Source organism: Tupaia chinensis, unplaced genomic scaffold (genome assembly GCF_000334495.1).
Source record: "Tupaia chinensis unplaced genomic scaffold, TupChi_1.0 Scaffold000423_1, whole genome shotgun sequence".
In the NCBI taxonomy this organism is placed as follows: domain Eukaryota; kingdom Metazoa; phylum Chordata; class Mammalia; order Scandentia; family Tupaiidae; genus Tupaia; species Tupaia belangeri.
Window position 1 is genome coordinate 7,442,098 of NW_006159928.1, and position 25,129 is coordinate 7,467,226.

Genomic DNA, 25,129 nt, shown 5'->3' on the forward strand with positions numbered 1-25,129 from the left:
TTTTTTTTGGAGAGATTTTCACTGTAGGGCGCGTGCGCTCGCCAGACAGACAGAGAGAGACATAGAGACAGAAAGCGAGAAATCACCCCCCAGGGGGGATGGTCACGCCGCAATCCCTTCTCCTCCATTCTCCTCTCGGGATCTTGGGCACGCACGCACACGCGCCCGGCGTGAGTTTTAAGCCACCGGGTCCGGGACACGAACCGCGGTCGACTACGTGGAAGTCCAGCGACATAGCCATTACGCTAACTGCTGGTTCCCCCAGTTGCGTTTTATATGTTGGATAACAATCCCCATTTGTATTTGTCTTCCTTTTACGTTCTCTGGTCACTGAACCATTCCTTTTCTCTTCCAATCTAAAAGATAATCTACTTCCTGGAAATTGAGGGTACCCAGCCAGTTGTACTCAGATTCTCTTTCTACACCATTCAGAGCTACAAAATGACACCTCCTTGCAAGTTTGCTGTCACCTCTGTTGGACAAGTAAGATTTCTTTAGTCAAACTTTAGAGTTTAAATTAATTTCTTTGTTTAGATTCTACTTATTTAAGAAAAGATTTGAAGTGGCTTATAGGAAGTTAAGTATAAGAGAAAATTAAGAAAATATAATGAGAAAAGTTTAATATATAAAGAAGCTCTAGGGCCCAACTGGAGGTGTGGTGGTTAAGGTGGCTGGATCCCATATGGCTGACTGCATGGTTCAAGTCCTGGATGCAGCGGCTGGAAAAATACATCAAGTGTGTGTGCATGCCCAAAATCCCAAAAGGAGAATGGAGAGAAGGGGCTGTGGAATGGCCATCCTCCCTGGAGGTGCTTTCTTACCTTCTCTCTCTCTCTCTCTCTCTCCCTCTCTCTCTCTCTCTCCCTCTCTCTCTCTCACACACACACACACACACACACACACACACACACACTCAACATGTTTCCTATAGCAAAAAAATTAAGAAAACAAACAAAAAAAGAAGCTCCAGATTGAAAAGAAGAAACAGATTTTAGATAAGTGGTCCATAAGTTCTTACCCTCTTGTTATAATGAAGTTTTAAATTTTGCTCTGTACTTTCAGGCAAAGCGAAAAGAGAAACTCAGTTGGGTGCCAAAAATCTCATTGCCAGGCAAAAGGAAACACGACATCCTCCTGGGAAGTAAAGCTTTCCTAGTTCTCATTCAGAGAGGCCATTTTTACACTGGGCTTCATGCAGGGACATTAGACCTGCAGCAAATAATGGAATATCCCTCAAAAGGAGCTCAGCACATATTTAGGGCAACCCCTGAAAAAGCAACTCATTGAAAGTGGTCCAACACTTTAGGCTTTACGTTTCCCCATTCTTCAAGCTCAGGAAGAACATGACCTGAGCTCTCTAAGCCATCCCCTGGGGCTATCTCTGGGGTTGGGGTAGGGAACTGAACAGGAAGGTTTGAAGAGCCCCAGTGGAGTGAGTCCTCAATGTCATGCCAAGGAAGTTGCACTTGACCCAAAGGTAAGTCATAGAGAGTTTTAAGCAGGAGAATAATGCGGTCATGTTTGAATATTAAAAACAACACCCCATAGTGGAAGGAAATATCAAAGGAATCAAGACTAGAATTAGGAAAAGCAGGTAGAGAGGGTATTGAGGATAATCTGTTGGAAAATGATGAAAGCCCGAAGTAAGCAGAAGCAATGGGATTGGAAAGAGGGGGCCCTTGGGAAATGAGGCACAGTGATTCAGTGGAATGATGGATTAATAATGTCTGCTGTGGACACAGAATGGGAGACCATTGGCACATGGACTGGGATTAATCATTCCTATTCTCTGGCAGAGAGAACATTAAAATGCCACTGTATGTTTCTAGAAGTATATACTGTGATTCCATGAAGATCGAGAATGGACGAGGCTAATTCATGGTGACAGAAGTCAGAGTAGTGGTTACCTGGGGGTGGTAGGTGGATGGGTTATGTACTGAGAAGGGGCAAGGGAAAGGTTTTTCAGGCCTGGAAATATTCTTTATCTTGATCTCGGCGATGATTATACAGGTGTATACATATGTAGAAATTTGTTCAGTGGGGCCAACCAGTGGCCTGGCAGTTAAGGTGACTGGGTCCTATGTGACCGACTACACAGGGTTCTGGAACTGGTGGCTTGAAAAAAATAACACCAGGTACATGTGCATGCATGCCCAAAATCCTGAGAGGAGATTGGAGGAGAAGGGATTGTAGAGAGGTCATCCCTCCTGGGTTGTGCTTTTTCACTCTCTCTCTCTCCAGAGAAAGCACATGCCCAATACAAATTTTAAATAATTAATAATAGGGCCACCAAGTGGCATGTAGGTTAAAACAGTTGGATCCCACACTACTGACTCCATGATTCAAGTCCTGAACCTAACAACTTGAAAATCATTCTGGGCAGAGCCAGCAGGTGGCATCGTGGTTGAAGTGCTGGACTACCACATAGTTGACTGCAGTTTGAGTCCTAGACCTGGTATCTTGAAAGTCACACCCGGTGTCTGTAAATGTGTCCCCAAAATCCCAAGAGGAGAATGTAAGAAAAGGGATTGTGGTGTGGCCATCCCCCTGGGGGATGACTTCTTACTTTCCCTCTCACTATTTCTCTCTGGCAAGTGCATACACGCTATGACAAAAATTTAAAAAAGAAAAAATGAAAGAAAGAAAAGAAAAAGGAAAATTATTCTGAGTGCACATGTGTGGATGCCCAAAATCCTGAGAGGAAAATGGAGAAGGGACAGTGGCATGGCCATGCCCTGTGGGAGTGGATTTCTCATTTTCTGTCTCTGTCTCTCTCTGGCAAGTGCACACGCCCTATGGAAAAAGACCTAAAAAAAAATTAGCTGTAAAATTTTAGAATACATTAAGCTTTATAACCTAAAGATATGTGACTTTTATGATATGAATGTCATGCCTCACTCAAAAAGCATGTATGTGGAGCCAGCAGGTGACATGGTGGCTGACGTGGTGGACTCACACATGGCTGACTGTGGTTCGAGTCCTGTACATAGTGGCTTGCTTTCTCACTTTCCTTCTCTCTTTCTGGAGAGCACAAGTGCCCTATAGCAAATTATTGATAAAAATTAATAAATTAAATGAAGTAAATAATTTTTTCAGAAAAAGGTGTGTTGGGGTGGAGGAGTTTCTTCTATGATTCTCTGCGTGACTGAGGAAATGTATTAAGATGAAACAAACACGTAAACATTCTCCCTCCACTAGTTTTTATACACATGAAACTCACCTGAATGCAAGGCATGTTTCTAGATCTATTCAGTTTCCTGTACATTCTGGCCACTTTCCTTACAGATCCTGAGAGGAGATTGGAGGAGAAGGGATTGTAGAGAGGTCATCCCTCCTGGGTTGTGCTTTTTCACTCTCTCTCTCTCCAGAGAAAGCACATGCCCAATACAAATTTTAAATAATTAATAATAGGGCCACCAAGTGGCATGTAGGTTAAAACAGTTGGATCCCACACTACTGACTCCATGATTCAAGTCCTGAACCTAACAACTTGAAAATCATTCTGGGCAGAGCCAGCAGGTGGCATCGTGGTTGAAGTGCTGGACTACCACATAGTTGACTGCAGTTTGAGTCCTAGACCTGGTATCTTGAAAGTCACACCCGGTGTCTGTAAATGTGTCCCCAAAATCCCAAGAGGAGAATGTAAGAAAAGGGATTGTGGTGTGGCCATCCCCCTGGGGGATGACTTCTTACTTTCCCTCTCACTATTTCTCTCTGGCAAGTGCATACACGCTATGACAAAAATTTAAAAAAGAAAAAATGAAAGAAAGAAAAGAAAAAGGAAAATTATTCTGAGTGCACATGTGTGGATGCCCAAAATCCTGAGAGGAAAATGGAGAAGGGACAGTGGCATGGCCATGCCCTGTGGGAGTGGATTTCTCATTTTCTGTCTCTGTCTCTCTCTGGCAAGTGCACACGCCCTATGGAAAAAGACCTAAAAAAAAATTAGCTGTAAAATTTTAGAATACATTAAGCTTTATAACCTAAAGATATGTGACTTTTATGATATGAATGTCATGCCTCACTCAAAAAGCATGTATGTGGAGCCAGCAGGTGACATGGTGGCTGACGTGGTGGACTCACACATGGCTGACTGTGGTTCGAGTCCTGTACATAGTGGCTTGCTTTCTCACTTTCCTTCTCTCTTTCTGGAGAGCACAAGTGCCCTATAGCAAATTATTGATAAAAATTAATAAATTAAATGAAGTAAATAATTTTTTCAGAAAAAGGTGTGTTGGGGTGGAGGAGTTTCTTCTATGATTCTCTGCGTGACTGAGGAAATGTATTAAGATGAAACAAACACGTAAACATTCTCCCTCCACTAGTTTTTATACACATGAAACTCACCTGAATGCAAGGCATGTTTCTAGATCTATTCAGTTTCCTGTACATTCTGGCCACTTTCCTTACAGTCTTGTCCTTTTCCTTCGCTGAGTACACGTAAACTATGATGATCTGGTCCACCGAGGACAGCTGCTTGCTTATAAGAAGATCGTACTCTAGGTCTGTCACTTCCGGGATGTTGTGACAGCTACATTGGAATGTCTCCCCTTCCTTCCCACACAGGATTTTCCTTAGCACCACTGGACAAACCAACTGGGAGGCAAACCCTGAGTCCTTGATTTTGATGGGAAGATGAAACCTAGAAATGTAATGGTTAGAGATCATGTTAAAGAATTGAAAGAATGGAACCAGCAGATGGCGCAGTGGTTACATCGTTGGGCTTCCACAAGGTCAACCACGGTTTGAGTCCTGGACCCAATGGCTTGAAAATCATGCCAGGTGGATGTGCATGCCTGCCCAAGATCCCAGGAGGAGAATGGAGGAGAGGGGATTGTGGCATGGCTATCCCCCCCAGGGGATGATTTCACACTTTCCCTCTTACCGTCTCTGTCTATCTCTCTCTCTTTGGAAAGTACACATGTCATAAAGTAAAATAAAACTCTCTCAAAACAAAACAAAACAAAACAAAACAAAACAAAAAAACTGGAAGGTCTCTGAATTACAATAGCTGCTTTAGTAAAGTATTGAAATTTAAGTCTAAGCAGAACTTTTTATCTGCCAACATACTAAAATATTTGTCAAAACCCTAAGAGTTCAGTGTGAGTCTTTCCAGCTATGTAGGCACCTATGGCCGTAAGCAAAACATAAGCTGTGTTCAGAGGACCAATTAACACAAATAATGGCCAATAATTGGCCAACTAGTCCAAAGCATGGCCAAGAATGACAGAGCAGCAAGAATGACACAGCTGGTCAGCAGATGGTGTGGTGTCAAGGCACTAGACTCCCATATGGTTGACCATGGTTCTAGTCCTGGACCCAGTGACTCAAATTACTTTCTCTCTCTCTGCCTCTGGTGAGCATATGGGCCTTATGGCAAAAACCTAAAACACATACATACATCTAAAAAAAGAATAAAAGAATGACACGTTAATTGGAGTTTAACGTATGCAAGAATAATATAAATAAGGCTAGTCTGTAAGATCCTTTTACAGTTGGGGAAACTGAGGCCATACTCTTATAGATGGGAAAACTGGGACTCTGGGAATTCAGTAATTTGACTAAAAAACCCACGTGCTATTTATGACAGAGCTGGGATTTAAACCAATGTGTATATTTTTCTATTTTATTACTGCTATCTTGCTGACCTGAAGATGAAATACGTACACCATACTTCTGAGCTGGTTTATTGTATCTAATAATAGACTGCATAAGCCATGTAACCCAATAGCCAGAATGGAAATCAGAAAGCTATATCCAGGTCCATCCGTCATCTGTCACTTACTGTCTATAAACCCTCTAAGTTCTTTGTGCCTCAGTATTAACATCTATTATGTAGCGGTAGGTTCGTGTTTCCACAAAGCATCCAGGGAGGTTACAAAGCTTATAAAACTACATTTTCTGAATTTCAGTTCACTTAAAGAATGTTTATGAGATGCTGAACTTTGTTTAAAAATATAATATTTTAATTAAGTTATTTTAAACTGGTGTTCCTGGGTAACTAGATGAGGACATTTTACTATCATTAAAATATTTGCCATAGACGTCAGTTTCTTTACCCTGAACTTGAGTATTGTGGAGGGAATGTGGTTCCCTTAAACTTGCGTGGTGAAGCCCCACCCCTCAATGTCACTACATTTGGAAAGAGGGGCTTTGTGGAGGTAATTAAGGTTCAGGGCCCAGGTGGTAGTGCAGTGGTAAAGCAACTGGACCCAGGTGAGACGGTCCTGAGTTCTCGTCCAGGGACTTCCCTGTGCACACTGGATGCACTTGTGTGTCCATGACCTGAAGCTGGCCAGAAATCATAATATAAGAGTAGAGGAGAAGGGATTATGGTATGGGGGTGCCTATTTCTCTGTCTCTTTTGCTCATTGGAAAAAGAAAAAAAATATATATATAATATATATATAATTATTATGTATTATATACATTATTAATATATATTATATATATGTATATTATATATATATTTACATAAAAGGTTTAGTTGCTACCTCAGATCATGTGCTAAAAGGAAATGAGATCGGTCCCCTGAAAGGTGGCTCTGTGGGATAGTTAAAACAGAAATAAACTTGGGGCCAGCAGGTGGTGTGGTGGCTAAGGAACTGAACTCCCACCATGGCTGACCATGGTTTAAGTCCTAGGCCTGGCAGCTTGTTTTCTTACTTTCCCTCTTTCTCTCTCTGGTCAGCACACATGCCCTGTAGCAACTTTAAAATAAAAATAATAATAAATACAATTAAATAAATAATTCTTTAAAAAAAATAGAAACAAACCTAAAAAAAAAGTTAGGAAAATGACTGTCTCTCTGTATACCTACAGGTATAGTCAATCTGAGTTTTTCAAGCACGTAATGAAACAGTGTGTATCTTGCTATCAGTTAGCTAGACTGTTAACTCACTTGTGTTGAGGAGTTATGGGGTGGAAGACCAAGTGCTGAAAACTTGACATGTTTATTTCATTTAATTCTTGTCCCGTGAAGTAGGTTACAACACTATTGTCACTCTACCAGGTATCTGCCTGCCCATCGCCCGTCAGGTACCAGATTTGGCTGGAAATTGAACTAAAGCTTGGAAGCGGTGGGAGGAGTGATCACACATAACCTGGGTTTTCTCGTGCGTGGTGTTTTTTTGGTTTTAGATTTTTGCCATAGGTGAGTGTGCTCCCCAGAGAGAGACAGAGAGACAGAGAGAAGGAAGTGGGAAATCAACCTCCACCTCAACGGGAATGACCACACAACAATCCTTTCTCCTCCATTCTCTTCTTGAGATTTTGCACACACATGCTTGTCTTGATTTTCAAGTGCTCGTTTAGTACTTGAACTGCTGTCTAGTACATGGGAATCCAGTGCCTTAACAACACGCCATCTGCTGGTCCCATTGTGCTTTTTGTTGTTGTTGTTTTAGGTTTTTGCCATAGGACATATGCACTTACTAGAGAGGAAAGAGAGAGAGAGAAAGTGAGAAATCACCCCCTGAGGGGATGGCCATGCTGCAATCCCTTCTCTTCCATTCTTGTCTAGGGATTTTGGGTGAGCACACATATGCACGTGGTGTGAGTTTCAAGTCACTGGTTCCAGGACTCGAACCACACTGGCCATGTGGGCGTCAAGTGATATAACCATTAGCCATCTGCTGGTCCCCAAACTAAAGTCTTGGTTCCTGAAGGATTCAAATTCCACTAAGTGGAAAGCCTCATCGGAAGCAGATTAGAGAGAGCCCAAATGCTTGAACCTTGATATATAAGTTGCCCCAGTTTTATTGCAGAAAAGAGTTTATTCACTGATAGCATGAAGGTGGCAACTTCTCACCCCAGTCTGCTTAGAGGGAGTCCTTGCATGAAGCAATTTAACCACAGCATTTGTAGGTGAACTGAAAGACATGTCTACCCACTGCTCCTTCGAACTTCTCTTTCAAATTCAGAGTTGGACTCTGAGTTATTTAGACAAAGGAGGCTGATTACCGGAAGGACTGTCTGCAGGCTGGGATCCTCTGAATGTGATGGAGAGGTGAAGGCTTAAAGAAGCCCCTCAGTTCTAGGAAGGTATTTCGATATCGAAGATACTCTTTAATCCCGTCTTTTTCCTTTGCTTTTTGTTCTAGAGGAAATTTTGCAGACAAGACATTTTTCCTCCTGACCACTTTTTGCAGAAATTTGGGTAGTTTGTGAATGTGTAGCGATTCTACTCCTGCGAAGTAAACAGAATTTATATAATATACTCCACCAAACACTCTTAGTAGACCAAGGCATCTACAGACGGAGCTCTGTCAGTTAAACTGGCTGCAATAACCTGGATTCCCCTTCAACCACCTACAGAGGTTCCTTTCTGTTGGTTCTTTTGTTTTAAATGTACCTCTTGGCCAGCTTGGAGGATGCATGACATCTATGTAATAAACGAGAAAAATTTTTAGGTGGTCAATGAATCTAATCCATAGGTGTCTGATTGTGCTTACCTTGTACCAGATAATGAGCCAAGTACTTTAAATACATTATCCCATTGAGTGAAGTACCCTCTTCAGGTGAACACTCTTATTTTCATGACCTCACAGATAAGTCCGAGTTCACTCAGCTAGAGAGGCACAATCCAAATTCAAAAAGGTCTATCGGATTCTAAAGACAGGGCTTTTACCATGCTATCTATACACCAAGGTTTCCCAAAAGTTTTTTTAATCACATAGAAAACTGTACAGGGGCCAGCAGGTGGCGTGGTGGTTAAGGCATTTGACTCCCATATAGATGACCATGGTTCAAGTCCTGGACCTAGAGGCTTGCTTTTGCACTTTCTTTTTCTCTCTGTCTCTCTTACATGTGCTCTGTAACAAATTTAAACTACTGCTACTACTACTAATAAAGAATTATTTATTTAATTTTATTTACTCATTTATTTATTTATTTTAAAAATTTTGACCAGAGAGACACATGCACATAGAAAGAGAGAGAGAGTGAGAAAGCAAGCCACCAAGTCCGGGACTCGAACCATGGTTGGCCATGTGGGAGTGTCCAGAGCCTTAACCATCATGCCACCTGCTGGTCCCCAATAAATAATTATTTTTATTTAAAAAAAAAAAAAAAAAAAAAAAGCAAGTGCAAAGACCTTGACAAGAATTGAGGTTTTGGTGGGGAGTTTGAGTGGTGGTAATTGAGGATGAGGTGTTCTCCTTATGAAAACACAGAAGTAGGGAGCAGCACGTAGTGGAATAGTTACATTGCTGGACTTCCATGTAGTCAACTGTGGTTCAAGTCCTGGACATGGTAGCTTAAACTCATACCGGGCACGTGTGCGTGCATGCCCAAGATCCTGAGAGGAGAATGGAAGAGAAGGGATTGAGGCATGGCCATCCCCCCTGGGGGGTGATTTCTCGCTTTCTGTCTCTCTGTCTCTCTGGCAAGCACATGCACCCTATAGCAAAAACCTCTCAAAACAAAACAAAACAAAACAAAAAACACAGAACAAAATCCATAGATTTTCTTCTCCAAAAAGGGAAGGGAAATTGAAATCAAAGCTAGCTTTTTCTATTTCCTTGCTAAAGCCAATGACCTGAGCTCATGATAAGAATCTGTAAAGGGGCCAGCACATGGCATAATAGTTAAGACATTGAACTCCCACATGATCAACCACTGTTTAAGTCCCAGACAGAGCAGCTTGTAAATCACACCAGGCATGTGTGTGCACATGCCCAAAATCCCAGGAGGAGGATGAAAAAGAAGGGATGGTGTTGTAGCCATCCCCATTGGGGGTGATTTCTCACTTTCCCTCTCACTGTCTCTCTCTGGCAAGCATATGTGCTGTATGTCAAAAATCTTAAAACAAAAAAGTGTACCTAGAGGGCTTTACAGCTTTAAAGTCATCACTTTGGGAACCTTAGAAGAAGAGTCTAAGTTTACATGTTGGGTCTCTGGTATCTGAACAATGGGACTGTGTGGAGCAGCACAATGGGTTCCATAACTGACCGACTGCAAATCTGTAGTGATCCAGCCAGCAAAGGATGATATGCTTGGCCTTCTTCTGAAGTCTTCTTAACTGGATGTCTGTTGTGATGTCATGCAGAGGGCTTATGTCTGTTGCTAAATCAAATGTGTCAGCAAACTCTGGGTCTCCTACCCTTGAAGCCTTCAAAACAAGAAGATACACAGAGAGAGAGAGAGAGAGAGAGAGAGAGAGAGACTACTTAATACACAATTAGTAAACATCAGTTCCTTAATTTCTTCATTCAATCATTGATTCATTAGGAAGTTCACCTAACGTGTTTATCGAGTGTCATTTATGGGCCATAAATGACAGATTTTCAAGCCACCAGGTCTGGGACTCAAACTACAGTTGGCTATGAGTTCAGTGCCATAACTGCTGCACCACCTGTTGCTCCCATTTTACATTTTCTACAATATATAAAATTTTTTGAGATTATTTTGCTATAGGGTGTGTGAGCTCACCAGAGAGACAGAGAGAGACAAAAAGCGAAAAATCCCCCCCCCATGAGGATGGCCATGCTGCTATCCCTTCTCCTCCATTCCCCACTCAGGATTTTGGGCAGGTAGGCACATGCGACTGACGTGTGTTTCAAGTCACCTGGTCCAGGACTTGAACTGTGGTCAGTCATGTGGGAGTCCCGAGCCTTAACTATCATGCCACCTGCTGGCTCCTGTTTTCTATATTTTACCACAATAAAAAGTGAGGGAAGAGCAAGCCATTTCCTTACTTTGAAGAGCTCACAGTCAGTGGAAGACCTGGATGGGTTAATAATTGTAATATATCAGAATGGCTATGTTAGAGGTAACCAGAGTGGTATGAGAGCGTAAGTAGAAAGTTTAACATTTGTAACGTTGAGTTTCTTTCTATTTCGCAGAAGAAAGTCTCAAAGCAGTGCATCATGAGGATGTTAGACTTCAAAATATAGGCCCAACTCCAGTGGCACAAGTGGTAGGGCACTGCTGTGAAACGCTGGAACCACATGGACGGCTGGGAGGCTAGGGTGGAAGGGTCACGGCATGACGAGCCCCTGTTAGGGGTGCCTATCTCTCTGTCTATCTCTCACATAAAAATACTTAAATATACACACATAGATTTAACATTTATTTAATATATAAGGTATATTTATTTTTCAAATACATATTACATATATAGTTATAGTGAGTGCTGTGTGTGATCTTCTCAGAATAAGCAGAGTAGATAGAATAGTCATTTAGGTTTGGATGAGTTGATGTGACTAAGTAAATTGTTGATAATTCAGTTTCATATATATTCATTAAGTATACATAATTAGATGAATATTTACCTACAAAACATATGATACCTAACTAATTAGATACCTATTACCCAGGTGTCATTTGCATAATTTTGTGTGTTCCAGCAGAATGGGGTGAAGATGTGAACAAACCAGGAGGAACATGGAGACAGCGCAGGACTCAATGGCACATGGTGAGATTAATGAAGGGGGTGGGAAGGGTTCTGAGGAATTTGGTCTACAGAAATCAGGCAATAAAAGTTGAGATTTTAAACTTGAGTCTGAGAAAATCAATCTGAAGGGCATGAACTTGACTCTTGTCATGGAGACATTAAAAAATACTCAGAGAGGGGCCAGCAGGTGACATAATGGTTAAGGCGCTGGACTCCTACGTGGTCAACTGCAATTCAAGTCCTGGATCAGTGGCTTGAAACTCAGGCTAGACACATGTGCATACGTGCCCAAAATCCTGAGAGGGGAATAGAGGAGAAGGGATTATGGTGTGGTCACCCCCCCGCCCCCGGGCGGGGGGTGGGGAGATTTCTCTCTGTCTCTCTGGCGAGTACATGCACCCTATAGCAAAAATCTCTCTAAAAATAAACCCAAAAACTCAGAGAAGACCCAGAAGGTGCCATGGTGGTTAAAGTGCTGGACTCCCACATGGCTAACCATAGTTCAAGTCCCAGACCTAGTGACGTGAAAATCATGCCGGGCACATATGCATACGTCCCCAAAGTCCTAAGAGAAATATGAAGGAAAAGGGATTTCAGTAGGGCCACCCACCCTGGGGAGTGATTTCTCTCTTTTTGTGTCTCTGGCAAGTGCACGCACCCTATGGCTAAAATCTAAAAAAAAAAAAAAAAGTTAAATACAAAAACTCCCCGGCTAGCCCAGCCTATGCTCCTTCTAATAACTCTATGAACAGGCCTATCTGTGCTCAATAACTGGACGTTTTGATTCTCTAAAACACGTCCAGCCTATGTTAGAGGAGAAAAATAACTCTAGAATAACACAGAAGCTAAAACCCTCTTTTTTCCCCAAAGAATTTATTTAACTTTATTTGTCATTATTATTATTGTTAAAGAATTATTTTTATTTAACTTTATTCAGTTAGTTAGTTTAATTTGACCAGAGAGAGACTGAGAGAGAGAAAGTGAGAAAGCAAGTCACCAAGTCCGGGACTTAAACCATAGTTGGCCATGTGGGAGTCCAGTGCCCTTAACCACCACACCACCTGCTGGCCCCCTTTATTATTATTTTTTATCTTGCTACAGGGTACACACACTCACCAGAGAGAGAGACAGAGAGAGAGAGAGAGAGAGAAAGTGAGGAAGTAAGTCACAGGTCTGGGACTCCAACCGTGCTCAGCCATGTGGGAGTACAGTACCCTGATTACCATGGCACCTGCTGGCCCACCAAAACCCTCTTTTACCTGTAACGTCAAAATAGTGACTATTTCACACTTACGTCTTTATTCCATGCTGTGAATTTCAGTTGCTTGCACTTCAACTTGTAGTCCTTGAGTAACTCCTTGGCTTCTCCAGAGATGGGCTTGTTATCAGGAAAAAACTGAGATGGGAAACTCTTTTCAGATGTGGTTCCGGGAAGCCCAGGGAGGCAAGTCAGTCTGATATAGTCACTAACTATAGCAAGAATTACGTGACTTTGGCATATTCAAATAACCATGGTAATTCTAAAGAGTCACGTGGTTATGATGCCTGTCCCCCACATAAAGTCCTTCTGTGTACGTCCATACAGTTTTGTAACATGTGTACCACTCGTATCAGTACACTCCAAATTGTAAAAGTTTCAAAAGTTCAGTCGAAATCAACCATGCTAGCTCACTACTTAACTACATGAAAGTAGAGACGTGAATGGCTTAATGTTTGTCTTACCTGGTTTTTTTTGAATGCCAAAGAGAGAGAGAGCCCGCACCCCACTCCCACCCATGGAGTTTGGTCATGCCACAATCCTGTCAGTAATCTTTACACAGTGTACACCTTGTATGTCTTTAAAGTCATAGGGGCCAGGGGGGACCAGCAGGTGGCGTGGTGGTTAAAGTGCTGGACATTCCCACATGGCCGACCAGAGTTCAAGTCCTGAATCTGGTGGCTTGCTTTCTCACTTCTCTCACTCTCACCCTTTGTCTCTCTCTGGTCCAATTAAAAAAAATAAATAAATAAATAAATAAAGATTGAATGAATAAAATTAAATAAATAATTATTTTTAAAAAGTTTTAAAAAGTTAAAAAAAAAAAAAAGTCATAGGGGCCAGGACCTGAGCCCTCATTGGCCATATGGGATTCAACATTTTTTTTAAGAGGTTTTTTATATAGGGTGCGTGTGCTCGCCAGAGACAGAGAGAGACAGAGAGACAGAAAGCAAGAAATCACCCCCCAGGAGGGATAACCACACTGCAATCCCTTCTCCTCCATTCTCCTCTTGAGATCTTGGGCATGCATGCACACGTGCCTGGCGTGAGTTTTAAGCCAACCGGTCCGGGACTCAAACTGCGGTCAACTACATGGGAGTCCAGCGACATAGCCATTACACTAACTGCTGGTTCCCCGTTTTTTAAAAAAAAAGAGAGAGAGATTTTGGCTGTAAGACACGTGCACTCACTAGAGAGAGAAAGTGAGAGAAACTGATTAACATGTGACTTAAAAAATAACATGTAAGCCCCCCACCCTATTTGAGAGATCATAGATGATACAAACACAAATAATTCAACCAGTCAGGACACAAGAAGTTAGTTCTTCAAAACTTAGGGATCCACCTCTCCTCTTTTTAAATGTTCAGTTCCTTCACACGAAAGGTCCAGGCAAGGTTCCGACATCCGGGCCAGCAGGTGGCATGAGGTTAAGGTGCTGGATCCCATATGACTGACTCCATGGTTCGAGTCTTCAAAATGGTTATTGCTTCAAAGTGATGCCAGGCATGTGTGCATGCGTGTCCAAAATCTTGAGAGGAAAGTGGTGGAGAAGGGATTGCAGCATGACAATTCTTCCCCACCCAGGAGGGGTGATTCCTCACTTTCCCTCTTTCTCTCCAGCACGTGCAAGCACCCTATAGCAGCCAGCAACAAAAGACTCCAGTATTCTTACTGTGGAAATTACTAGGTGATACTAAAAGTTAAGAATCTAAAATTAGGGGGCCAGCAGGTGTCGTGATGGTTAAGGGTGCTGGACACTCCCACATGAGTGACCATGGTCTGAATCCCGGACCTGGTGGCTTGCTTTCTCACTTTCCCTCTCTCTCTCTCTGTGCCTCTTTCTGGTCAAATTCAAATAAATGAATGAATAAATAAAATTAAATAGATAATTCTTTTAAAAAGAATAAAAACCGGGAACCAGCAGTTAGCGTAATGGCTATGTCTCTGGACTCCCACGTAGTCGACCGCGGTTCGTGTCCTGGACCTGGTGGCTTAAAACTCATGCCGGGCGCGTGTGCGTGCATGCCCAAGATCCCGAGAGGAGAATGGAGGAGAAGGGATTGAGGCATGACCATCCCCCCTGGGGGGTGATTTCTCGCTTTCTGTCTCTATGTCTCTGTCTGTCTGGCGAGCGCACGCGCCCTATAGCATCTCTCAAAAAAAAAAAAAAAAAAAAAAAAAACCTAAAATTAGTCAACATTGTTCCTGCTCTGAGGTTATGACATGAAGATGATTAAGAAATCTCTGAATCGGGTCCAACAGGTGGCATAGTGGTTAAGGTGCTGGACTCCCACATGGCTGACCTCGATTTGAGTCCCAGATTCCGTGACTTGATATTCACCCCAGATATGTGTGTATAGGTACCCCAAATCCTGAGAGGAGAATGGAGAGAAGGAATTGTGGTATGGCTATCCCCCTGGGGGATGGTTTCTCATTTTCTCTCCATCCCTCTTTGTTTCTCTGGTAAGCTCACGTAGTCTATAACAAAAATCTCCCTTAACAAATTAAATAAATGAAAGAAAGAAAGAAACCTCTGGACCTACCACTTCATGTAAACATTGAGGAAAAGGCTTGCTTTTGACAGGTGCTAGAGACAGCTTCAGGCTTTGGGGAGGGCATTTGTAGTCCAAGCTGATGGCAAAACGCCCAGAAATCTTCACAGTGATGAACTTATTCACCTGGAGGGCAACAGAAAGGAAGGTCATTTCCTGCCTAGAATCCTCATTCTCATAATTCAGGTGGAAATCCGATATTTGCAGGAAGCATGGAAGGAAATTTGACAGTCAAGACAACTTCAGACTCTCAACTCCATTAAGGGAATGGGCTTTTGGATTTGTACTGCAAATTTGATTGTTGTTATAAATTATTGAGGGAAGTGGGGAGAAACTACTTTGCAACTAATGGAGTCACATCTTATAAAGATCAGATCCATTTTAGATTGAGAAAATGCTGGGTCAGTTTACAAGTTTTTATTTATTGATTGATCTGAGAGATTTTAGCTATAGAACGCATGTGTTTGTCAGAGAGATAGAGACAGAGAGACAGAAAGCGAGAAATTGGCCCCTGCAGGGATGGCTACACGGCAATCCCTTCTCTTCCATTCTCCTTTTGGGATTTTGGGTACACACACACACATCCGGTGTGAGTTTTAAGCTGCTGGATACAGGACTCAAACTGTGGTCAACTACGTGGGAGTCCAGCGATGTAACCATTACGCCATCTGATGGTCCCAAGGTCACAAGTATTTCTGAGCCCTGTTTCTAGCCCTTAGACACAGATGGTCTCTCCTGTAAAATATGGTTGATAGGCCTAACTGCAGTGGTGTGTGCTGCCAAGACACTGTGCTCTGCAGGTTGGGACCGTGTGGGAGGCCAGGGTTCGAGCCCCAGTCCAACCTAAAGGCCAAGTGCGGTGGTGTGTGCCTGTAACCCCAGAGGCTGAGGTAGGGGAATCATGAGCTTGAGCATGGCCTGGGTGACACAGTGAGACCCCGATTCCCTTGATGCAGAGAAAAGCCATTAAAGGCTACCCAGTGCTTGGAAGTTTTATCATCCTTCCTGTTGCTGTGAAACTCATTTAAGTTGGAGAGATGTTATAAATGACAAGAATGGGAAAGTAATGATAAACTAAGGACTTCTTAAATCTCAGTGAACACCTGCAGATTTGTCAAGCATATTCCTGTAGATAAAGCATCCTAATTAAGTCAGCTGCTCTAAGCAGGTAAGGGCTCTTGTTTTGTTTATAAGCTATGGCTATTTGCTTCTGAAGTCTACCAGCTAAGGTCACCTGAATGGAACCATCTGCTTCATTAGTATCCTGCTTTATTTTTAGGTTAGTGGTGAGGAAATCCTGACCTCAGAGAGTTAGGAAATTCATGCCTAAATGCTTGTCTGGTACATTACTTACTCTTTAAATCCCTAACCCTCCAGATTTAAAAAACCACTTTTTAAAAAACCACTGTCTAGGGAACCAGCAGTTAGCGTAATGGCTATGTCGCTGGACTCCCACGTAGTCGACCGCGGTTCTCGTCCCGGACCCGGTGGCTTAAAACTCACGCCGGGCGCGTGTGCGTGCGTGCCCAAGATCCCGAGAGGAGAATGGAGGAGAAGGGATTGCGGCGTGACCATCCCCCCCTGGGGGGTGATTTCTCGCTTTCTGTCTCTATGTCTGTCTGTCTGGCGAGCGCACGCGCCCTGCAGTGAAAATCTCTCCAAAAAAAAAAAAAAAAAAACCACTGTCTAAACCAAATATGTAGGGCACATGCCACTACAAATTAGTTTGTAAATTATATAGAACACAGACCTAGAGGTTATTCTTCATGCAATATCCCATAACAACATGTCCAGTAGAAAGACAATGCAAACCACAGTGCAAGTCACATGAGTCATTTAAAATTTTCTAGGGCCTGTAGGTGGCATAGTGGTTATGTCATGGACTCCTACACAGCCAGCCATGGTTTGAGTCCCGGACCTACTGGCTAGAAAATCATGCCAGGCATGTGTGTGTGCATGCCCAAGATCCTGGGAGGAGAATGGGGAAGAAGGGATTGTGGCATGGCCATCCCCCACCCCCGGGAGGTAATTTCCCACTTTCCCTCTCATTGTCTCTGCCTCTCTCTCTCTCCCCCCAAAGAGTGCACATGTACTATGGCAAAAACCTCTAAAAAAGTAAAATAAATTTTCCTAGTAGTTACATTAAAATAAGTAAAAATCAGGTGAAATTAATTTTGATTTTGATTTTTTTAGACAGGATCTTCATGCGCCGCAATCCTCCTGCCTCAGCCTCCCAGGTGTGAGTGCAGGTGTGCACCACCATGCCTGGCTCTTTTTCATGTAGAGCCTCACTGTATTGCCCAGGTCCACCTCAGACTTGCCATCCTCTTGCTTTAGTCTCCCCCAGGTACTGGGATTAGAATTGTGCTCCACCATGTCTGGCCTTTAAGGTGGACTGGAAATCAGAGCCAGGCCTGTCCCAGCCTGTGGAGCACAGTCTTCCAGCAGCACAAGCCCCCCCAACCCCAGCTGGGTCCCGAAATGAATGAAAAAAAAAATTGCTAGCAAGCACGTACACTCACTGGAGAAAGACAGAGAGAGAGAGGAAGGGAGAAAACACCCCCTCCACCACCACCACCATGTGGGATGGTCATGCTGCAGTCCCTTCTCCTAAATTTCTCCCTTCTTTGGGGATTTTAGACATGCACACGCACACGCACACTCCCCAAGTGTTTTTCAAGCTGCAGGGTCTGGGACTCAAACTGCATGGTTGACCTTGTGGGATCCAGTCACCTTAACCACCACACCACCAGCTGGCTCTGATTTTTTTCAGTCATAAAATATAGTAACCCCAGGGGCTGGCAGGTGGTGTAGTGGTTGTGGCTCGGGACTTCCACATGGCCAACTGCGGTTGTGGTTTGAGTCCCAGACCTAGCGGCTAGCTTTCTCACTTTCCCTCTCTATTTCACTCTCTTTCTGATTAAATGAAAAACAAACAAACAAACAAACAAAAAACAGAAGGTAATACATAATTTTAAATAAATGATTCTTTTTAAAAACTGTTAAAGGGACCAGCAGATGGCATAATGATTATGTCACTGGACTCCCACATAGTCAACCACAGTTCAAGTTCCAGATCTGGTGGCTTAAAACTCATGCCAGGCACTTGTGCATGCGTACCCAAAATCCCAAGAGGACAATGGAAGAGAAGGGATTGCAGCGTGGCCATCCCCCCTGGGGGCTGAAATCTCACTTTTTGTCTCTCTGTTTCTCTCTGTCTCTCCAGCAAGTGCACATGCCCCATTGCAAAAATCTCTCTCTAAAAAACAAACAAAAAAAAAACCCTGTTTTTAAAAAAGAAACTGTTGGGACCATCAGTTAGCATAATGGCTATGTCGCTGGACTCCCATGTAGTTGACTGTGGTTTGAGTCCTGGACCCGGTGGCTTAAAACTCACGCTGGGCACATGTGCGCGTGTGCCCAAGATCCCGAGAGAAGAATGGAGGAGAAGGGATTGCGGCGTGAGTATCCCCCATGTCGGGGTGATTTCTCGCTTTCTGTCTCTCTGTCTCTCTCTGTCTGTTTGGAGAGTGCACGCACCCTATAGCAAAAACCTCTCCCCCCCCAAAAAAAAACTGTCCTATAAAATATATATATATATGTATATATAGAGAGAGAGCAACCCCAGACCCATATTCCAACGCAACAACAGTCTTCTGGCCCCAAGGCTGCTCCTTTCAGGTGAGACTTTCCCATTCACCACATTCCTACCTGGCAGGCTCACTCTCACAATATCTGAATTTGGCATCCTAGATCCTTTAGTGATAAATGCCAAGCTATTAACAGGATTAATGACTGCAGAGTTAGACTGATGGGAAGGAGACATTTGCCTTGAACATTGTATAGTTTCCTATTTTAAAATGCTTTTGTAGTAGGCACAAAATGCTTTTGTAATAACACTGTTTAAAAAGTGCTATGTAAAGCCCCGCTGCTTAGAAGGACAAAGCCGTCAGGAAAGGGCCAAGTATAATTTACCCAGTGAAACGGACTACAATCAAAGTTTATCACATCAGCCGGCTGCTGCAGACATCCAAGCTGAGTAATTGGATCCTCTCAATCCTTTCCCAAAATAGTAGAATTTTAGAATCTCATAGTAAAGCACACAGTAAATTTAGAATCTCGTACATTATTGTTGTAACATAAGAAAGAGTTGTAAGTGGGCCAGTCAGTGGCATAGTGGTTGAGGCAACTGGATTCCACATGGCCAAATGGGTGGTTCAAGTCCCAGAGCCAGTAGCTTAAAAAAATGCACCCATGTGTGTGCACACGCCTACAATCCCCAAAGGAGGAGAAATTTAGGAGAAGGGATTGCAACATGACCATCCCCATGTGGGGCGTTTTCTCACTTTCTCTTTCTCTTTCATCTCTGGTGAGCACACGTGCTCTTTGGCAAATTAAAATAATAACAATAATATATTAAAAATTAAAAATAATAAAAAAGAATCATAAGAATGATAAACCAGTCCAGTCTCAGTGGTGCTGATAGTAGCATGTTTAACTGCAGTGCTGGGGGACCAGCAGGTGGTAGGGTGGTTAAGGTGCTGGGCTCCTACATGGGTGACTTGTAGTTCAAGTCCCAGGAGCTTACTTCCACCTGACATTTTAACTTGGCAGCTTACTTTCTCACTTTCTCTCTCTCTCTCTCTCTCTCTCTCTCAAGCACACATGCACTATAGCGAATAATAATAAAAATAAAATAAAATAAAATAATTATTTAACTGCAGTGCTGGAAGCAACATGGTTGATTATGGATTTAGACTCCTCGTCAACTTGGAGTGCATGGGTGCACACACAGGGACCCAAGATCCTGATGAGCTGGAGAGCTAGGGGTCTGGGGAAAAGGGATCACAGTGTGACAAGATCCTGTCAAGGGTGTCCCCCCTCAATCTCTCATACATGCAACACACTCTCTGTTATGAATAAAATAAAATACACTTAGAAATATGATAAATTGTAAAATACCCAAATTTCCACTGGATCGTTGAGCTTTCCCTTTGAAGGCCACATCCATTCCCTCGTGAGTATTCCATTTTTGCTGATCACCAAGCCTCCATCTTGATTAAACATCATCACTACTATTCGGCTATGAAAAAAAACAGGAACGTGACCCACTTAGAACAAGCAAAATTCATGGATTTGTTGTGACTTGGCTTAAGTGACCAAAGCCACCCAGCATCAGTCCTTGTAAGTATAGAAATCCTCCCTATCACATTCCTGGAGGATGGCCAGCCTGTCTCTGCCTGAATATCTTCCTGAAAGGAAAGGTTGGCAGAAACGTGCTTGGCTGATGAAGACGCCCCTTCTCAGAGACACAGCCCATTCCTATGACCCCTCTCCTCTGCCCCCACCCTCTCTAGACTCACAGGAAAAGGCCCTGCTAGCTGTGATTATTATACCATGTGTTCCTGCTGCCTTGGCTGTGACTAATTGAATTAGGGGTGGACCTCTGACCCAGGAATGCATTCCATATGGATGCAGCAATGTGTGCGTGAAAGGCTGTGAGGAAGGAGGACGCATGGCGCATTCAAAGGACCGAAAGAGAGCCAGCGCGACCGGAGTGGAGACAGATGTGAAGGAGACTGGAGTGCTTGGCAGTCAGGGGCCAATCGGATACTGTGATTTTTATTTATTTTTGATTTTTTAAAAGAATTATTTTATTTAACTTTATTGATTTATTTTAATTTGACCAGAGAGGGACAGAAGAGAAAGAGAGAGAGAGAAAGTGAGAAAGCAAGCTGCCAGGTCCAGGACTCAAACTGCAGCCAGCCATGTGGGAGTCCAGCACTCTTAACCACCATGCCACCCGCCGGCCCCCCATGATTTTTATTTTAATAGTAAAAAGCCATAGAAGGATTGTTTTGTTTTGTTCATTGCAGGGGGGCCACGTGCTTAGCAGAGAGAGCCTCCCAACAGCGCGTGGTCATGCTGCCATTCCTTCTCTCCAGTTCTCCCTCCTGGCAGGATTTCGGGCACGCACACACATGTGCTTGGTGTTTTTTTCATGTTGTTGGAGCTGTGATTTGAGGTGTACCTGGCGTCCGTAACTGCTGAGTGATGGGCTAGCCCAGAGAGATTCTTGTTGTTGTTTGTTTCCATTGTTTTCTTTCTTTCTTTCTTTCTTTCTTTCTTTCTTTCTTTCTTTCTTTCTTTCTTTCTTTCTTTCTTTCTTTCTCTCTTTTTAAGAACACACAGGGACCCAAGATCCTGATGAGCTGGAGAGCTAGGGGTCTGGGGAAAAGGGATCACAGTGTGACAAGATCCTGTCAAGGGTGTCCCCCCTCAATCTCTCATACATGCAACACACTCTCTGTTATGAATAAAATAAAATACACTTAGAAATATGATAAATTGTAAAATACCCAAATTTCCACTGGATCGTTGAGCTTTCCCTTTGAAGGCCACATCCATTCCCTCGTGAGTATTCCATTTTTGCTGATCACCAAGCCTCCATCTTGATTAAACATCATCACTACTATTCGGCTATGAAAAAAAACAGGAACGTGACCCACTTAGAACAAGCAAAATTCATGGATTTGTTGTGACTTGGCTTAAGTGACCAAAGCCACCCAGCATCAGTCCTTGTAAGTATAGAAATCCTCCCTATCACATTCCTGGAGGATGGCCAGCCTGTCTCTGCCTGAATATCTTCCTGAAAGGAAAGGTTGGCAGCAACGTGCTTGGCTGATGAAGACGCCCCTTCTCAGAGACACAGCCCATTCCTATGACCCCTCTCCTCTGCCCCCACCCTCTCTAGACTCACAGGAAAAGGCCCTGCTAGCTGTGATTATTATACCATGTGTTCCTGCTGCCTTGGCTGTGACTAATTGAATTAGGGGTGGACCTCTGACCCAGGAATGCATTCCATATGGATGCAGCAATGTGTGTGTGAAAGGCTGTGAGGAAGGAGGACGCATGGCGCATTCAAAGGACCGAAAGAGAGCCAGCGCGACCGGAGTGGAGACAGATGTGAAGGAGACTGGAGTGCTTGGCAGTCAGGGGCCAATCGGATACTGTGATTTTTATTTATTTTTGATTTTTTAAAAGAATTATTTTATTTAACTTTATTGATTTATTTTAATTTGACCAGAGAGGGACAGAAGAGAAAGAGAGAGAGAGAAAGTGAGAAAGCAAGCTGCCAGGTCCAGGACTCAAACTGCAGCCAGCCATGTGGGAGTCCAGCACTCTTAACCACCATGCCACCCGCCGGCCCCCCATGATTTTTATTTTAATAGTAAAAAGCCATAGAAGGATTGTTTTGTTTTGTTCATTGCAGGGGGGCCACGTGCTTAGCAGAGAGAGCCTCCCAACAGCGCGTGGTCATGCTGCCATTCCTTCTCTCCAGTTCTCCCTCCTGGCAGGATTTCGGGCACGCACACACATGTGCTTGGTGTTTTTTTCATGTTGTTGGAGCTGTGATTTGAGGTGTGCCCTTTGGGCCTTGTGGGAACCTGGCTTCCTTAACTGCTGAGTGATGGGCTAGCCCAGAGAGATTCTTGTTGTTGTTTGTTTCCATTGTTTTCTTTCTTTCTTTCTTTCTTTCTTTCTTTCTTTCTTTCTTTCTTTCTTTCTTTCTTTCTTTCTTTCTTTCTTTCTCTCTTTTTAAGAATTATTTTGTCTAATTTTATTTATTAATATTTTTAATTTGACCAGAAAAAAGAAAGAGAGAGAGAGGGAAAGTGAGAAAGCAAGTCGCCAATCTGGGACTTGAACCATGTCAGCCACGTGGGAGTCCAATGCCTTAACCATGCTACCTGTTGGTTTCTTTTTTTAAATTTGTTGTAGGGCACATGTGCTCACTGGAGAGAGACAGAGAAAGACAGAGGGACGGTGAGAAAGAAAGCACCCTTTAGGGGATGAACATTCTGTAATCCCTTCTCCTCCGTTTTGGGCACACACACACACACACACACACACACACACACACACATGCATAGCAAGTTTTTCAAACCTTTGTGTCTGAGACTTGAACCACACAGTCAGCCATGTGAAGCCAACTGCCTTACGCACCACACCACAGGCTGGTCATCAATCTTTTTCATTTTTTTTTTTTAACTTTATTTCTTGACAGAGACAGAGATACCCCACAGGGTCCTCATTCTGTGATCCACCCCAGTTTCAGCCAGCCCAGATCACGGGTACATGTGTGTGCTCTGTATGCACTGGAAGTTTGTAGGACTTGAACTTGAGACTTTTCCCATGTGGTCCAGTTTGTTACCACCATGGCACTATTTGTCCCCCAAAGGACTTTAATAACAAAGCAAGGAGGGGACATGATTGAATGGACTGGTGAGGGACCAGAGTAAGTGCTAGAAGACCAGTTATGAGGTCACGACCAGTTAAGTGGCCCGGAGAAGAGATGGCAGCTTGGGCTATGGCGTGGGTGAGAGAGGTGGAGACAGGTGCAGATTTGCTAGGATTTGGACAGATGGGATTTGCCTGGTGGAGAGGAGGAAGGTGCCAATTTATCTCTCCTATACTCTGTGCGGCTACGAATGCAGCAAGGCCTTTATTAGCTTTCCTGAATTAGTAGCATCACACTGTGTTCATGTCCATATCCTCCTTGGGCCTTCTCTTGGTGCAGCAACTCACACAGGGAAGGTTGAGGGACCAGCAGATGGCATAATGGTTATGTCACTGAACTCCCACGTAGTCGATTGTGGTTTGAGTCCCGGACCTTGCAGCTTAAATCTCATGCTGGGTATATGTGCGTGCATTCCCAAAACTCCAAGAGGAAAATGGAGAAGAAGGGATTGTGGCGTGGCCATCCCCCCTAGAGGGTGATTTCTCATTCTCTCTCTCTGCATCTCTCTATCTGGTGAGTGCACGCACCCTATAGCAAAAATCTCTCTCTCTAAACAGAAGAAAAGTCTGTTGACTCTCTTTGACAAAATGCATTAAACTAAACAAACACATAATGTATAGTTATTAGATACAAGACACTGTTAAGGCACTCCAGGGGTGCCCAGTGTGAGGTGCTCTTTCTCCCAGAACATTTTCAGCCTTGAGATAATAATTATTCTGGTAGCTAGCATTTATTAGTGGCCTCACCACAATCTCTTCTCCATTTTCCTCTCAGGGTTTTGGGCATGCATGCACATGTCCCCGGCATGAGTTTTAAGCTGCAAGGTTCAGGACTCAAACCATGGTCGACTATGTAGGAGTCCAGTGACATAGCCATTACTCCATCTGCTGGTCCCTCAACAGAGGCGTAAGCCCACTGATATCCCACTGTGCTGAGTGCTGTGTCACCTGCCTTAAAATGACCTATGTGCTTTTAATAGGTAGTGTTCAGTGGTTGCAGACACTGATCCACACTGATATGGGGTTGACTCTGGTTCTTTCATTTCCTACTTGTGTGGACTTGGACAGGGTTCTGAGCCTTTCTGTAGCTTTCCTTGCCTTAAAAGAGATGAAAATGGGTACCAGAATTTAGCGTAACGGCTATGTTGCTGAACTCCCATGTAGTCCACTGCGGTTTGAGCCCCGGATCCGGTGGCTTAAACTCACGCTGGGTGTGTGTGCGTGTGTGCCCAAGATCCCAAGAGGAGAATGGAGGAGAAAGGATTGCGGCATGGCCAAACCCCTTGGGGGGTGATTTCTCGCTTTCTGTCTCCCTGTCTCTGTCTTCCTGGCGAGCACATGCGCCCTATAGCAAAAACCTCTCCAGAAAATTAAGACAAGAGATGATAATCACAGCACCTTCCTCAGAGGACTGTTGTGAGATAAGTGAGTTAATCTACATAGAGTACTTCAAACAGACCCTTATGAGCCCCACGGAATGGTTGACTTTTATGACTAAGTCCACACAAGCCCAGCTTTAGATATTACGCCTCCCGCTGACAGATGAGGAAATGCAGATGGTGGGAAGTCAGTTCACAGAGCACTTGCAGCCGAATGTGAAGTGCTGGAGATGGGTACTGGCTG

At 43.5% G+C, this 25,129-nt stretch overlaps 1 protein-coding gene across 1 annotated transcript in view; it reads right to left on the reverse strand.

Moving 5' to 3' along the window:
- LOC102503418 (uncharacterized protein C3orf20 homolog) overlaps window positions 1-25,129 on the reverse strand; it is a 103,332-nt gene that overhangs the window by 35,659 nt on the left and 42,544 nt on the right. The window contains exons 9-15 of the mRNA XM_006154887.2: window positions 21,565-21,685; window positions 15,197-15,331; window positions 12,690-12,791; window positions 9,952-10,111; window positions 7,963-8,188; window positions 4,373-4,642; window positions 3,221-3,245 (exon numbers count right to left, since the gene is read on the reverse strand). Coding sequence (XP_006154949.2) covers window positions 3,221-3,245; window positions 4,373-4,642; window positions 7,963-8,188; window positions 9,952-10,111; window positions 12,690-12,791; window positions 15,197-15,331; window positions 21,565-21,685 — 1,039 coding nt within the window. The remainder of the gene's footprint in view (window positions 1-3,220; window positions 3,246-4,372; window positions 4,643-7,962; window positions 8,189-9,951; window positions 10,112-12,689; window positions 12,792-15,196; window positions 15,332-21,564; window positions 21,686-25,129) is intronic.